We start from the raw sequence: 15,687 nt of genomic DNA, 5'->3' as shown, positions 1-15,687 counted from the left end.
GCTGTCAAATTTTGTATATGATTAGATTTGGCGCCACTTAGCTTTACCCGGAAAAATAAATATACAACTCTCTTTTCGGTTGAATTCAAATACAATTTAAGAGGCACATTTTGAGGCACGGCTGAATGGATAGATATTGATCCCTCAGTACATGAAGTTTGCGGTGGCAATATTATTTCGCTTAGTTTGGAGATTATAGCACGACAATGACAGTAGGGTTTTAACCAAGTGGCCTGTCATATCGCCAGATCTCAATTCACAGACGATTGAGTCATTAAGAGGACCACAAAATTGTTGTAAAAAATTAAACCAATTGGTCTTAACAAATGTCAAAAAAACTGAAATTAAAAAAATGTGTATTAAAACTTTTTTAATATATTTGAGTATACTTGACGCACGCAAGGAAATCATTATGATTATCCATATGAATATAACGCCATCAACAAGTTCGAGTAAAATTCTCTTTCAATATTATCAATTATATCATTATTATATAAATATGTTATCAAATCACACTCAAACTTCTTCAATTACGGCCTACTTCTAAGAAGAGCCTCCACCAGAAATAACCATACGACCTATTCCTTCGTATAGGAAGCCGGAATTACCGAACTCCATTCCTGATTTCTATGGTTTCTATCTATGACTCCGCCTTACATGAATTCGGCTAAGAAATACTTTTCAGTTTGTTTTTTGTTTTCAGAATTTAACTAATTATCATTTTATTATTTATAAGTAGATAAAAGTATATATTAATTAAATACTAAAAATTACAAATTGCTTAGGAATTTCTTTGGATTAATTGAATATTTAAAAAATGTTTTTATTATATTGTCAACCACAGTACTTTAAGACGAGTGTAATTTTGTATAAGTATATTTTTTTAATTTATATTGCCCAATGGATTTATATTTTTTACATTTTAGTTAAAGAAAACAGCAGATTAAGTAACAGCAGATCAAAATTTGCACAGCAAAGTTGTGAACGAACTCACCTAATATTTAATAACAAAAATTATATTTAATACACACGAAAATTTTTGTTTGTGTATTTCAAATTTTGACAACCAGATGGCGCATTTGTAGTACACGTGTTTTCTTCACAAACACTCAACTTCACTTATCGCTGTCAAATCGTCCATTTTTCTAACCTCGTTGTTCAGTCTGGACGTGTTGCTTCAGACATTGGTTTTAATTTGTGATTTTAATAGAAAATTTTAACATTTTATAAATAAAACAACACACAAAAATGGGTGATATTGGTAGGTTTTAAAGATTAAAATATAAATAAAAGTTTTTCAATAGCAATTAAAAAAAAACTTAACAAAACAGTGCTATATTAGTGAAAAAATTGTGCCCATATTGTAACCACGTTTTTAATTTTGTGAAAATTTCCACGTTTTTCTTTTGCGTCTTTTCATCGTATAGAAATTAAAAAAGAAAAGAAAAAGAAGAAGATCAAGGAGGAGCCAATCGATTTAGATGACATCGGCACTTTACAAAAATCTGGAGATTTCACTGTAAAACCCTCTGAGAAAAAAGCCACTTTGGACACCTCACAATGGCCATTGTTATTGAAGAATTTCGATAAGTTGAATGTGCGCACCAATCACTACACGCCATTGCCCAGTGGCTCATCGCCCTTGAACCGTGACATCAGGGAATATATGAAATCAGGTTTCATCAATTTGGACAAACCCTCCAATCCCAGTTCTCACGAAGTCGTAGCCTGGATTAAGAAGATATTGAAGGTGGAAAAGACAGGTCATTCTGGTACATTGGATCCTAAAGTAACTGGTAAGTGTCAAATGAATGCTTGGTAGATATTTTAGTTGATATTTCATATTTAGTTTGTTATAAAACTGGTTTGAATCTTATATTTTAAGATGTAGGTAGTTAATGTTTTTAGAATACCGAAACATTACAGTATGAAAAGACGCGATATTATATAAGATTTTAAACAACTTTATAATATCGTTTTAATAATTTAAAGATTCATATTACACCTCACACAAGTATGTACAAACATATGTATGATCTTAGATACATGTTTGTATGTATGTGAAAATATCAGAAATAACAGTGCGCGCCAAAATTTTTCGACCACATGGCTAGAAAAGCAATATTCATGTTTTGATTTTGTTTATTGTTTATTATTATTTTATTACCCAGTTTCGATACTAATCAGATTTGTAGGTTTATTTATATAGATTCGAAGGAAGAAAGTTCATTAGTAATGTGTTTTTAATTTTTTTTTTTTACTTGAATTAACGTCGACTCCTGATAAACTTTTAATAAAAACAAGCATAATTAACGCTTTTATTTACATATGCGCAAGCAACCATAACAAAATATATTATTTTTGGACGATCGACTTTCCATTCTACTCTATGACCGAGACCATAGGTACATAGTTATGTTGTATATCGATTACCAAAACATTATCAATATGATATTTCGAACATATCTTAAAAAGCTATTCTAAAATGAACATTTTAAAGTTTTAAGTTTGAAATAATAAAATGTTAAAAGATTTCAAAAAGTATTGCATATTTTTTAACGATTTATGGAGGAAAATTAGTTTAATTTGTTTTAAATATTTCTAAATTCCAAAAAAATCTAATTATGACACCCCATCACATAAGCCGACAAAGAGAGTATATTTAACCAGCTCTCTATGTGACTAGAGATGGGAAAATTAAATCTGCTCCGATGTGTGTATGTTTTGAGACAAAAAAACATTTACGTCTCTTCACAAAGAAAATTTCAGAGTACAAATTTTATAAAATAAGTTATTAGATTTATTTATCCTTTATTTCCTTTATTTGAAATACTAATATTTTAATTTGTGGTTCTTTTATTTTTTAGGTTGTTTAATTGTTTGCATTGATCGCGCCACTCGTTTGGTTAAGTCTCAACAGAGTGCTGGTAAAGAATACGTTGCCATTTTCAAATTGCATTCTCCTGTTGAGTCTGTGGCTAAAGTGCGTCAAGGCTTAGAAAAGTTACGTGGTGCTCTCTTCCAACGTCCTCCTCTAATTTCTGCTGTGAAACGTCAATTGCGTGTACGTACCGTATATGACAGTAAATTGTTGGACTATGATGAATCCCGTAATATGGGTAAGTTTATCTTTCTTTTTTAATATAACTTAATTATAAGAAAATTAAATCAAAAAAGCATTTATAATAAAAAAGTAAACATTTTCTTTAAAAATTAACCTGAGACTATGTTACTTTTTCAATTCAACCATCATAAAAGAAGATTAATGCAACATAAATAAAATCATTAGTTTTTGTTTAACAGAAACCAAATGTACATGTCTATTATTTTTATTTATACATTTGTTTTTCTTTTTTCCCACCATATACATATTAATGGCCTATTTTTGAAATGTTGGCCTATATTTTAAATTAATCAAATCACTACGAAACGAACAAAAATATTGAACATTTGAAGGTGTCTTTTGGGTTAGTTGTGAGGCTGGTTCTTATATTCGTACCATGTGTGTACATCTTGGTCTGGTGCTCGGTGTTGGCGGCCAAATGTTGGAGTTGCGTCGTGTCCGCTCAGGTATACAGTCGGAACGTGATGGTATGGTAACAATGCACGATGTCTTGGATGCCATGTACATGTATGAAAATCACAAAGATGAATCTATGTTGAGACGCGTCATCAAACCTTTGGAAGGTCTTTTGATCAATCACAAGAGAATCATCATGAAGGACAGTTCGGTAAGTGTATTTTTGTTTTAATGTAGTTAATTTAATTTACTGGACCCCATGATATAAGCCGGCATGAAGAATGTATTCCCAGTTCTTTATGTGACTATGATTGGGAAAATGAAATCTGCTCCGATGTGTGTATGTTATGAAGTGAATTTTATGCCACATTTCTGAACAAAGTAAATTTCAGAGTACAAAACAAAAAAACTTAAATACAATTTTTTTAAAAAATATTTTTTTATTTAAAAAATTTTTAACACAAATTCAATTTTTTGTTTTAAAAATTTTTTTTTTATTTAAATATTTTTTTTTAAATTTTTAAAAAATATTTTTTTAATTTAAAACAATTTTTAACACAAATTTAATTTATTTTTAGAAAATTAAAAATATTTTTTTTTTAAATAAAAGAAAAAAAATTTGAAATATTTTTTAAAATAATTTTTTTTTGGAAATAAAATTTTTGATTTCGAAAAATGTTGTTTAGATAAATTTATTTATTTTTTTATTATATTTATTGAAATCGTTCCAAACCAGAGAGAGATTGTTCTCATTCCCCCACTTGTTTCAACTTTTTAGATCAATGCCATTTGTTATGGTGCCAAAATTATGTTGACCGGTGTCTTACGTTATGAAGATGGTATTGAAATGGATCAAGAAATTGTTATTTGTACCACAAAGGGTGAAGCCGTTTGTTTGGCAATCGCCCAAATGACCACAGCCACAATGGCTTCCTGCGATCATGGTGTAGTGGCCAAGATTAAACGTGTCATCATGGAAAGAGATACATATCCACGCAAATGGGGTTTGGGTCCTAAAGCTTCGGCCAAGAAAGCTCTAATTGCCTCTGGCAAATTAGATAAATACGGTCGTCCCAATGAAAATACACCCAAAGAATGGTTAACTGGTTTTGTAGACTATAACGCCAAGAAACCTGCCGCGGCTGTAGCGCCACAAGCCAACACCAATGGCAATACCACAGATGAGGCTAAGAAGGTAGTTGTTATAGATAGTAATAAATAATTCAACAAAATTTTAAATTTATTTTCTTTTAAATTTTTAGCGTAAATTAAGTGTTTGTAGCCAAGATGATAGTACAGCTGCCGTAGCTGAGGATTCTATTGTCACAGATAAATCCGAAAAGAAGAAGAAGAAGAAACACAAGGCTGACAAAGAAGCCGCTGATGTGTCTTTAGTAGAAGAAGAGACAGTGACAGTTGCTGAAACAGAGGCTGAACTTGAGGGCGAAAAGAAAGAAAAGAAAAAGAAGAAGAAGAAGGATAAAGATAGGGAGAAAACTGAATAAGCAAAAATTTTAATATTTACATGTTAGCAATTTATATAAGTACATTTACTATAGCTACTTCCTTTACAAAACAACAATGCATTTTATATAAAGTTTAACACTTATTTTTTTTTTCTTTTTGGCAAGCAGTCCTATTTCTCTTGCTATTTGTTAGCTTTAAGGATTTTATTTTAATTTTTACTTTGAAACAAAAAGTTCAAACTATTATTTTATATAGTTGTTGTCTTCTTAAATACATGATCTGAATATGTATTATTGCATAAGAGTATGATGAAATGAAAAGAAACAAAAAAAAAATATAAAACACTATTTTTCTAAATAGGAAAATGTATTAAAATTACATTTTTAAATGAAAACAAAAATTGTTGTAATTATTTTATAAATGAAAGGGATTTTTAGATTTAAAGCAGCTTCTTCATATTTTTCGCATCTTCTTTCTCTTATGAAATGGTAAGTTTTTTAAAAAAAAATATTTATATTTTATTTACAAGATTTCTGCCTTATGCATAACAAAATAAACTATTTAAAAATGTTTATAACGAATTCAACTATAATATTTCTCTTTTTTCTATTTCTAGCTTTAAATTATATTTCATGGAGTTTTGAGAATGACGAGATTGAAATAAGTCGAGCTTGTGGGTAATTTATTTCGTAAATGAAAATATCTTGGAATTTGTATAAATTACAATGAACTTGATCTTATGTGGTTGTGTATTTTATGGCAGTCCTGAATGTGGTCAAGTTATTGATAAAGAAGTTTTTTAAACAAAAATTGTGTAAATTCATTACTGAGTCTAATTTTACATAGAAACTTTCTATTCCAATTTTTTAAATAAACTAAAATCTCTATAAAATTGTAAATAAATTCGCAAACTATCAAAAAACGTAAGCAAAAACTTTCTAAAATATGGAATGTTTTCTTTATGCCGACTACTGATTGACTAGAATGATTATAACCTTACTTTCGTTTTACTGAAAAATATTGATTTAAACTTTGATTACGATGTCTATAGCTGACTCCGTCATTACTTCGTTAAAGATTCAGAAGTGGATTTACAGTGTTATTTTACTTTTTTATCACTACCTTGCAGCAAAAGTTTTAACATATCGCAGTCATAAAATATATTAATACCTACATTAGGTAGTTCCACTACCCTATCTATTTATCATCATTCATAAGTGTAATACACCATACCCTCCCAATTTTACTGTTGAGTGCAGAGCTAGTGCTGAGTGTTTTAAGGTAAGAATTATTCCTAATATTGACAACCTAGTGGAAATTTTAAATACTTTCTGCACCTTTTACTGGCTTTCTCATACGTTAAGAGAAATGTCATCAGATTGTTAACTGTAATAAAAATCGAACAACTTCGGATTATGTGTTAAGCATTGTGTATAAGGTCAGCAGGCTATTAAATTTTCCACTTGATATATAAGGGTACGTTTGTAAATGTATTAATATTGCATAGAAATGCAACAAATTTCTTGTTCGGACTTGAAATTTTATTTTTAAAGCAACACTAGTCGATTGTTGTCTTGTTCTTGATGGCACAAAACGATTGATAGCCTGGACGTAGTGTTTAGCAGTGTTGCCACAAATGTTTGCCTCAAACACAGAATTTTATTTTTAAAGAAACTTGTTTGTGCATTTACGAATGTAAAATACCCTATTTTATGATGAGCAATTAACTTTCGCCCCTATCTGAAAATTTAACTTCTCATGTTGAATGCGAATGATTGGTCTTACTGAATAAATTCTTAATCAAGAATTAATGTTTCAAATATTTATTTCAATATTAATGGATTTTTTTATTTTCATTTCAGTTAAATTATGGAAAATCTAGAAAGTGAGAGAGATTCAATTTTCTAATTATTGTCCTGAAGCTCTACTGCTCAAATAAAAGTTTTTTAAAGGTGAGTTTTGTAACTTATTAAAATGACATAAAAACGTATTACAATGATGATTATAACCTTAACTTTCGTTCTACTGAAAACTAATGACGAAACGTTTGACTACGTTATCTCTAACTGAATATAAATAGAAATAAATCTGTATTATAAAAAAGTTGACATGTTATTAATTTAAATTGTTTTTTAACATTACTTTCAGATCAAATAAATAATTTATGAAAATGTAAAAACCCGGGATTGCTGATAATTAAAGTTAATTACAATCAAAGGTAAGAAAACGTAAAGTTTTAAAAATTTGTTTATTATAAATCTTACATGATGAGCAATTAACTTTCGCCCCTAGCTGAAAATTTAACTTCTCATGTTGAATGCGAATGATTGGTCTTACTGAACAATTTTTTGACATTTAAAAACTTGTGATTTTTGTAATTTATTTGAATACTAATGTTTTTGTTTTATTTTATTTAAATTTTAGCTTAATGAAAAATATTATTCAAAGTATTTTAAATTTTGTTGAGATGTTTAAAAAAGCTGCAGCATGCTGTAATGATTATAAGGTAATTTTTTTATTTTTTTTTAAAAAAAATTTATAAACAAACTATTTACAATGATGATTTCAACCTTAACTTTCGTTCTACTGAAAAATAATGACGAAACGTTTGATTACGTTGTCTTTAACTGAATATAAATACAAATATGTTTTATTAAACAAACATTTTACATTTAATTATTTTGTTATTAATTTGAATGTTTTCTTTACTTTATTTTTAGTTCGAAAACTTGTAAAGAATAACCTGAATGAGGCGAAAACAATATGAATAAAGGTAAGAATATAATAATTTTAAAAAGAATATGTAAATTTTATTAAAAATCTAACATGATGAGCAATAACTTTCGCCCCTAGCTGAAAATTTAACTTCTCATGTTGAATGCGAATGATTGGTCTTACTGAAAATTTTTTAATATTTTAATATGATTAAATTTGCTATTTACTTGTGTATTTATAAATATTTTTGTTTCTTTTTATTTTAGTATAAATAAGAGCCATAATTATTGCAGTTTGTGACTGCTTAGCCGCACTATCAAATGTTATTAAAGGTAAGTTTAAAACCGTAGTAAAATTACATATCTATAAGTACTTTGCGTCAGTGGTCGGCACTCATTAAATTGTATATAATACAAATTTTAACAAAACTCATTGAGTTGAAAATGTAATAAAGAAAATACAATTGACAAAGCTAGCATAATTTGCATTTAGTGCAAACACACACATGTGACATGTTCTCTTTGCGCCGACTCCTGCTTTACAATGATGATTATAACCTTAACTTTCGTTCTACTGAAAAATAATGACGAAACGTTTGATTACGGTGTCTTTAACTGAATATAAATAGACATGTTTTTTAATAAATACTTGTACATTTCAGTTCTTTATTATTAATTTAAATATATTTCTTTATTTCTAGTTAAAATAAATAATTCATGGCACAGTAAAGACAACTTAGAACAATGCGGAATAAGTTTAAAGGTAAGAAAAGTACAATTAGAAAAATATTCATCCCCAGTCTACACCGAGCTATAACCTTGGAAATATTTATATTCGCAAATGCCAATTTCGTTTGTTTACATAAAAATGTTAGGTGTAGAGTTAGCAATAATTGATTATCTTTGCTGTGAAATTAGTTTGTTCTTTTATGAAAATTCAGTTTTTTTTTTCTTGCAAAATAAAGCAGCACAAAATTAATTATGCTAAATACTATAAATTAGGGTTGATATTTCAATTATAATCATGACGTCATTGTTTAGCTTAAGAAATATAATTCTCACGTCTAGACTGGGGATTAAAAATATTACATGATGAGCAATTAACTTTCGCCCCTAGCTGAAATAAACTTCTCATGTTGAATGCGAATGATTGGTCTTACTGAACAATTGTTTAATTGAAACTATATTTTATTTTTTATTTAACTGAATATTAATAGAAGTCTTTATTTATTATTTAATTATAGTTCACACATTTCAAAATGCTGAAAGGAAACTCTAAAACTTACTCATCGTTGAATGTTTCAAAAGGTAAGAAAATCTAATTCTCAAAACATTTTACTAAACAAATTTTACATGATGAGCAATTAACTTTCGCCCCTAGCTGAAATATACTTCTCATGTTGAATGCGAATGATTGGTCTTACTGAACAATTGTTAACTTTAAAATAGAATTAATTTATTATTCATCGGAATATTAATGCATGTGTTACTTTTTTTTAATTTATTTATAGATAAAAAACAATTCATTATGATGAAATATACTGATTCAATGAGAAATATTTTGAAAGGTAAGAGAAAATCACATTATAAAAACAAATAGAATGTATTTTACTAAGGATTCTTACATGATGAGCAATTAACTTTCGCCCCTAGCTGAAATAAACTTCTCATGTTGAATGCGAATGATTGGTCTTACTGATAGAACACTTTCAATCGTATTCAAAATCAAAAACCTTGATGTGCTATGTAACCCCACGTCTTGAGAATTACGGACATAAATTTGTTCATGTACTTCTGTGTGGGATTTTCTTTGTAATTTTTGTTTGAAAATTACATTTGATGGCAAACATAACATCGACAAGAGTGTAGTCCACACGGGACAAATTCATGTACGGACAAAAAATTGTTGCTTATTTTTTTTGCAAACTTTTTATATGTTATTTCCAAAAGCCCGTGTCTATACTTGACAAATATTTATCACCACATTTTGTTTCTTATCAAGTCGATGTTGTTACTGCTCTGATAATTTTACATAACCCCCTGACTATACCTGATAAATTTTTATCATGATAAACGTGAAAATGGTTGTCAAGATAAAAAAAATATCAGGTATAGACCCCATTTATTAGCATTATTGCTTCGTTATGACAAAATTATTAGTGCTTTTGCTCAGACAACATTGTCTGGACAACTAACGTCATTAATTGCTATGATAAATATTTGTCAAGTATAGACAGGGGGTAAGGATGCAATAAAATAACACTAATAAGTGGGGACTATACCTGATATTTTTCTCCTCTTGATAAACATTTCGAAGTATATCATGACAAACATTTATAAAGCATAGACACAGGTAAAGTTAGCAACTCGTTAGCTAGCACTTTGTTTTTAATTTTGAATACGGTTGTTAATAATTATAAAATTAATGTTTTTGTTATTTAGTTGAATGTTATCAAATAAAACGTTTCTTTATTTTTAGAAAAAATCTATAAAACTATGAAGACATTTGGATAAATAATAGGAAATTTCCTATTTAAATAAAGGTAAGAAAATCAGTCTTAATAATAGCATAATTACAAATAAATATCTGCGGAATTCACTCTTCATAGTAAAAAAGTGCGTTTGCAGATGTTAAAGTTTGCATTTTCTCAGATTTATTTCAGTCGGAGCTCTTAAATGTTTTAATAAAAAAATCCGGAAAATAATTTAGCAATGTAGGATATGAATATAAAAAAAATACTGCGAAGAGTGATTTCTGCTATTATATGATGAGAATTAACTTTCGCCCCTATCAGAAAGTATTGAAACTTCTCATGTTGAATGCGGAATTGGTCTTACTGAATAATTTCTAATTTTAAAAATAATTGTTTTTTATTATAATTCATTGTATAGTAATGCATCTGTTTTTCTTGTTATTTTATTTTTAGTTTATATGTAATGGCCCTATAAAAATAATAGATGACTTTGAATTGCTGCTGTATTAAATGAATTTTAGGTAAGTTTATTAATTTTTTTAGTTTGATTCCACACGCACTAATATATTATGACATTGTATACAAATTTAATGTATACGATAGAAATTTTGGTGCAAGATTAATGTGGGCTTTTCGCTAACATCGTGCCAATAACTACCATGGTCGAAGTTTGATAGTAGAAGTCTCAACATTTATTTACAATTTAATAAATTTATGGAAATCACAGTTTTAGTTTGAAAACATTTTTGAGAAAATATTTGTATTGCAACTGAAGAATTGGGTGGCGTTTTATAAAACGAAACGACTAACGTTTGATATAATTTGTATGAAAATATTCAAGATTCAAAACTTTTCCAGTATTATACATACAATTTGTTTACGTTTCAAAACGTTTCGTTTTATAAAATGAGGATCTTAATGTAGTTTAGTTTAAATAACTTCATTAAATAATGTTAAAGCTAAAGATGCTGAGAATTCATTATGTAGTAAAAATATTACAGGAATGGGCGCCAGATATGTTTGATATTGAAAATAAGTAAAATCGATGCAACCAAAACAAATTTAGAACGCAATTAAAACAAGATATAGGGCATAATCGGGGAGACTGAAAAAGGCTAGATGACTTGATTAGCTGATATATTAAATTAAAATATTTTCTCACGCACTGATGTATTATGACAATGTATACAAATTTAATGTGTACAGTAGAAATGTTGGTGCAAGATTAATGAGGGCTTTTCGCTAACATCGTGCCAATTATAACCATGGTCGAAGTTTGATAGTAGAAGTCTCAACATTTATTAAGTCCAACTTTTGACTTTTTAAAATTTTTGAATAGTAAAAATGTGTCATATTAAAATTTTTAGAACAAAAATAAAAAAGTCGAATATTCGACATTTTTTAGTTAGTTGACTTTCTTGGGATAACGTGATTGCTTGTTTGATTTTTTTCTTACTTAAAATTTTCGACATAAAATTAACTAAATTTATTTTTATTTTTAGATTAAATGAAATAACAAACAAAAATGGTTAATAAGCAGCCTGGAATAGTTCTACTTTGGTTTACAAAAAAGGTGAGTGAAAATCAAAATACAAATACGGACTGGTGTAAAAAAAATCGATTGGTTACAAATTTGACAAATTAAATATACAAACATATTAAAAACAAATAAAAAAATCAATAAACTTTATGGACTTTAAAAAAATGGAAAATTTATACTTTCAAACTTCTAGTGATTTTTTAACTGACAGTTTTCATACAAAATTTTGTTTAACAGACTGTATAACTATAACCAGACATGGTGAAAATGTGACTAAATTTTGCTATAAATAGTTAGTTTAAATATAAGGTATACTGATGATAAAGGGAATCTGATTATGTGGCATGATTTCACATTAAAACCGCAACAACGCAACCCGATTCATAATAGGTCCTACTGAATACATTTTATACTTAAAATTTTAACATTAAAATTTAAATTTAAATCTATACAAATTTAATTATGTTTTTTTACCATTACAGGGGTTGCCTGAAGTATGTGTTATGTTCTCATTCACAAATGATCGTATTAAGGATAAAAAGGTAAGATTTATTTAACTTTTTAAAGTTATATTATTAGATTTATTATTTAAACTGTAAACTGATGATAAAGGGAATCTGATAATGTGGCATGATTTCACATTAAAACCGCAACAACGCAACCCGATTCATAATAGGTCCTGCTGAAAACATTTTATGCATTAAATTTAATGTAAAGATTAAATAAATATGATTTTATAACATATATTTATACTTTATCTTTACAGGAGTATTCCATGATCTTTTTGATATAAAGCCAGCACTCGTTTTATGTTCTTTTTGAAGGAAAACGGTAAGAAAGTTTATTTTATTTACTTTTGATAGCAAAGTTCTTGTGTTTATTACTGTTTTTAATTGTAACTGATGATAAAGGGAATCTGAAAATGTGGCATGATTTCACATTAAAACCGCAACAACGCAACCCGATTCATAATAGGTCCTGCTGAAACAATTTAAAACCCAACCCATAGGGTCTAGTTTTTACAAAGTAGTTAAATTGTTTTCGTTAAATTTATTTAACTAAGTTTAAAAAAAATATCAAAATATGAATATACTTAATTAAACTTCAGTTATTTTTTTATAACATCTTTATATTTACACTTTTTTTAAATCGTTATGGTATTAAATTAAATTTTTTACACATAATTAAACTGCACAACGAGTTTAACTCATATTAAAAAAAAAAAATAGGCCTTGGGGTTTTAGTTTAATATCGCATTGCTATAAATTCGTAAATACTTGAAATCATCACATTTGATTTCGTGTAGGCAAATTTGCGATTTTAATCTAAGACTAATAAACACAAGACAAAGAAATTTTATATACATGCATGTGTTTCTAGATTTATTTGTATTAAAGTTTTATCTATTATGTATTTTTACAGGATTTTTTAACTATCTGCTGCCAAAGAGATTGCTTCATAATAAAAGGTAAGATTATAAATATTGTATTATTTGTTATTATCTTTAATTTTTAATGATAACTGATGATAAAGGGAATCTGATAATGTGGCATGATTTCACATTAAAACCGCAACAACGCAACCCGATTCATAATAGGTCCTGCTGATATTTTATATGGTTTTATTAAAATTTAAATAGTAACAAAAGCTTTTTTTTTAGTATGAAAAGTTGCTAGATTGTTCGTCAAAACACATTTTTGAATGATTAATTAAAAAACTAATTAGAATTAAAGCAATTTCTCTGATGAGCTCTTAATTTTATGTACGATAAGTACATAAAATTGATTTCGTGTAGGCAAATTACCTGCCAAAACGCAACAGCTAAATGGTTATGCATAATAATAAACAAACCATTTCTTGTAAAAATCGATATTTCATCTGTTGCATGTGCAAGTCCTTTAAAATCATTCAAAATATTTTCCAGTCTAAGATAAATGACTGGCCTCTGTTGTCACTCCCAACTTTTGCTATATTTATAACAAGTTAATTTATTCTAATAAATGATAAATTAATAAAAAAAAAAGTCCAATCAGCATTTTGTTAGTTTGTTTAAGTTTTTGTAAAACCATTTCTACATATATGTTTTTGTTTAAATAGATTTTGTTCTTTGTAATAAATTATAACAAATTATTTTTTTTTATTTTTTCATTTTAGGTAAGCCAACTGGATTAACATGTAATTAATATATTATTTGAACTCAATTATAAGCTAAATGGAAAATAAATAAAGAAATCCTAAAAAAATAGTTGTTTTTATTATTTAATGCCTGCAAATAGGATTAGATATTCTTAAATTTTAACGAAAGCACGTGTTTTTGCTAAGACGCTTTTAACTTCCGTTGAATGGCGCCAAAGACAAGCTAGTTGTCTCTTTCCTGAAATGTTTCACTACCATATTGTTTCAACTATAGAGTTGCCATCTTTCAGTTGTTAAGTAGTTTGACAAGAACAAAATATCCAAAAACAGCCTAACAATCTCCCTTATCGTGGTTGGCGTAAACGTCATACGCCTACGACAGTTTCGTACTAGATTAAAGACACAGTTTGCATTTTATCTTTAATCTAGTACGAAACAGTCGTACTTGTAAGACGTTTACGCCAACCACGATAATGGCGAATATCAAACGAAACATCTTGTTAAAAATAAAAACTTTTCTGTTTTTTTGTTTGTTTTTAAACAACAACAAAACATGTGTGCATGAGCTTTTTCCTCCTTTTAATTTTAAACCAAACGCATTTTTACTTTATTTAAATGTGTATTTCTCCTTACAAGGTCATTCCATACTCACCATATTTCATTTACCACTACGTTTCTGTATATGCAATGTTCACTTTTTCTCTCTCTCAGCTATTCTCTTTGCTTTGTGTTTGGTTATGAAACCAAATGTCAAGTGAATTAATCGAAGTTTTGTTGACACATAAAAAAAATCTATCGTGTGTGAAAATTGTTAAACTAAACTGCAAAAAGGCTAAAAATATCTGCAACCTATAAAATATTAAAGAATTTAAGGTAAATTCCTTACAAATATTTATATATGTTATTGGATAAGCTGTTTTTTCGGTGGAAAATAAAATAACATTTATCCCATGCAGACAAAGGTAGGGTTTAGTATTGAAAACATTAGTGTATAGTATAAAATTATGTGTGTATAAGTCGGTGCTTATTTTTGCGAACCTCTTCATGTATTCATCAAACTTCGTGCGTGGTGGCGGTAGACATCTTGTTTTTAGTGCTCACTGGAACAAGTGATCTGCGGAAGTACAGTTTTGTTTGTGAAATTTCTATTTTGACTGTTCTCAAAAATAATTTTTCTAATTTCTTTCAACTATATATTAAATAATCTAAATAAATAACGCTGCTTTTTTATATACTTGTTGATTTGATTCATGGAGATATATAGTATATATTTTTTTTTTAAAAAAACTTAAATACCTACACACATATATTTTTTTTAATAATGTTTTAACAAAATAAAATCTTTCTTAAATATAATTAATTTAATTTGTTGTATAAAATAAATAATTTTTAATAATGGCCAATGTCCTGCGCATTAAATATTTGTCCGGATTTGTTACCTTTATATACAAGAGCCATTTCATTCGTCTTATCAATTTCTTGCTTTCGTATGTTTTTAGTATACATGACAACAGTAATGGCAAACAAATAAGATATACTAAGAATTTAAATTTCTCTGACTTTTCTTCCAGATGTATGTATGCACTGTCACCTGAAACCGCAAGAGTTTAATAATTTGAAAGTTTCATAAATTTTGATGTTCTTTAATTTACATAATTCAATATTCTATTTGAGCCACTGAATTTTTAAGAAATCAGTAAAATAAGAAAATCTTCAGGGGGGTTGTTGTGTATTTCGAATCGAAATACTTACGAATTCGTAAAAATTGGATCATGTAGTACGTATTACGAAAATTTATATACTACGAGCGTTCTGAAATTTATTTACGAGCATTCG

The 15,687-nt window shown here is 27.8% G+C and overlaps 1 protein-coding gene, 2 long non-coding RNA genes and 9 other non-coding genes across 12 annotated transcripts; all 12 read left to right on the top strand.

Annotated features, from left to right (window-relative positions):
- The first annotated feature begins 1,122 nt into the window (after nt 1-1,122).
- Nop60B (dyskerin pseudouridine synthase 1 Nop60B) lies at nt 1,123-5,387 on the top strand. Its single transcript, XM_065511505.1, has 6 exons — nt 1,123-1,261; nt 1,428-1,796; nt 2,868-3,119; nt 3,457-3,731; nt 4,299-4,715; nt 4,783-5,387. Exons 1-6 carry the CDS (start codon nt 1,249-1,251, stop codon nt 5,023-5,025), a joined length of 1,569 nt encoding a protein of 522 aa, XP_065367577.1. The 5' UTR covers nt 1,123-1,248; the 3' UTR covers nt 5,026-5,387.
- LOC135962559 (small nucleolar RNA snoR639/H1) lies at nt 2,630-2,775 on the top strand. The gene has a single exon (XR_010576663.1). It is a non-coding gene; the product is annotated as a small nucleolar RNA snoR639/H1 (small nucleolar RNA).
- On the top strand, nt 3,775-3,918 carry LOC135962558 (small nucleolar RNA snoR639/H1). Its single transcript, XR_010576662.1, has one exon. It is a non-coding gene; the product is annotated as a small nucleolar RNA snoR639/H1 (small nucleolar RNA).
- Nucleotides 5,388-6,693: 1,306 nt separating the features above from the next.
- Nucleotides 6,694-6,782, top strand: LOC135962562 (small nucleolar RNA Me28S-Gm1083). The gene has a single exon (XR_010576666.1). It is a non-coding gene; the product is annotated as a small nucleolar RNA Me28S-Gm1083 (small nucleolar RNA).
- A 463-nt stretch (nt 6,783-7,245) lies between these two features.
- On the top strand, nt 7,246-7,334 carry LOC135962566 (small nucleolar RNA Me28S-Gm1083). Its single transcript, XR_010576670.1, has one exon. It is a non-coding gene; the product is annotated as a small nucleolar RNA Me28S-Gm1083 (small nucleolar RNA).
- A 472-nt stretch (nt 7,335-7,806) lies between these two features.
- LOC135962564 (small nucleolar RNA Me28S-Gm1083) lies at nt 7,807-7,897 on the top strand. Its single transcript, XR_010576668.1, has one exon. It is a non-coding gene; the product is annotated as a small nucleolar RNA Me28S-Gm1083 (small nucleolar RNA).
- Nucleotides 7,898-8,784: 887 nt separating this feature from the next.
- On the top strand, nt 8,785-8,874 carry LOC135962565 (small nucleolar RNA Me28S-Gm1083). Its single transcript, XR_010576669.1, has one exon. It is a non-coding gene; the product is annotated as a small nucleolar RNA Me28S-Gm1083 (small nucleolar RNA).
- Nucleotides 8,875-8,939: 65 nt separating this feature from the next.
- On the top strand, nt 8,940-10,696 carry LOC135960906 (uncharacterized). The gene is made up of 4 exons (XR_010576589.1): nt 8,940-9,009; nt 9,213-9,269; nt 10,181-10,244; nt 10,629-10,696. It is a non-coding gene; the product is annotated as an uncharacterized LOC135960906 (long non-coding RNA).
- LOC135962567 (small nucleolar RNA Me28S-Gm1083) lies at nt 9,049-9,137 on the top strand. The gene has a single exon (XR_010576671.1). It is a non-coding gene; the product is annotated as a small nucleolar RNA Me28S-Gm1083 (small nucleolar RNA).
- On the top strand, nt 9,320-9,408 carry LOC135962563 (small nucleolar RNA Me28S-Gm1083). The gene has a single exon (XR_010576667.1). It is a non-coding gene; the product is annotated as a small nucleolar RNA Me28S-Gm1083 (small nucleolar RNA).
- On the top strand, nt 10,461-10,549 carry LOC135962561 (small nucleolar RNA Me28S-Gm1083). The gene has a single exon (XR_010576665.1). It is a non-coding gene; the product is annotated as a small nucleolar RNA Me28S-Gm1083 (small nucleolar RNA).
- Nucleotides 10,697-11,677: 981 nt separating the features above from the next.
- On the top strand, nt 11,678-13,958 carry LOC135959844 (uncharacterized). The gene is made up of 5 exons (XR_010576558.1): nt 11,678-11,748; nt 12,198-12,257; nt 12,482-12,546; nt 13,138-13,183; nt 13,870-13,958. It is a non-coding gene; the product is annotated as an uncharacterized LOC135959844 (long non-coding RNA).
- Nucleotides 13,959-15,687: the final 1,729 nt, after the last annotated feature.

The sequence above is a fragment of the Calliphora vicina genome, chromosome 5, assembly GCF_958450345.1.
Source record: "Calliphora vicina chromosome 5, idCalVici1.1, whole genome shotgun sequence".
Taxonomy (NCBI): Eukaryota; Metazoa; Arthropoda; class Insecta; order Diptera; family Calliphoridae; genus Calliphora; species Calliphora vicina.
This window is presented reverse-complemented; position numbering and strand designations above follow the sequence as displayed.

Coding starts and splice junctions, on each gene's coding strand:
- Nop60B (XM_065511505.1), top strand. Junction 1,797..2,867: donor ATTGGATCCTAAAGTAACTG/GTAAGTGTCAAA, acceptor TTTATTTTTTAG/GTTGTTTAATTGTTTGCATT. Junction 4,716..4,782: donor CCACAGATGAGGCTAAGAAG/GTAGTTGTTATA, acceptor TTAAATTTTTAG/CGTAAATTAAGTGTTTGTAG.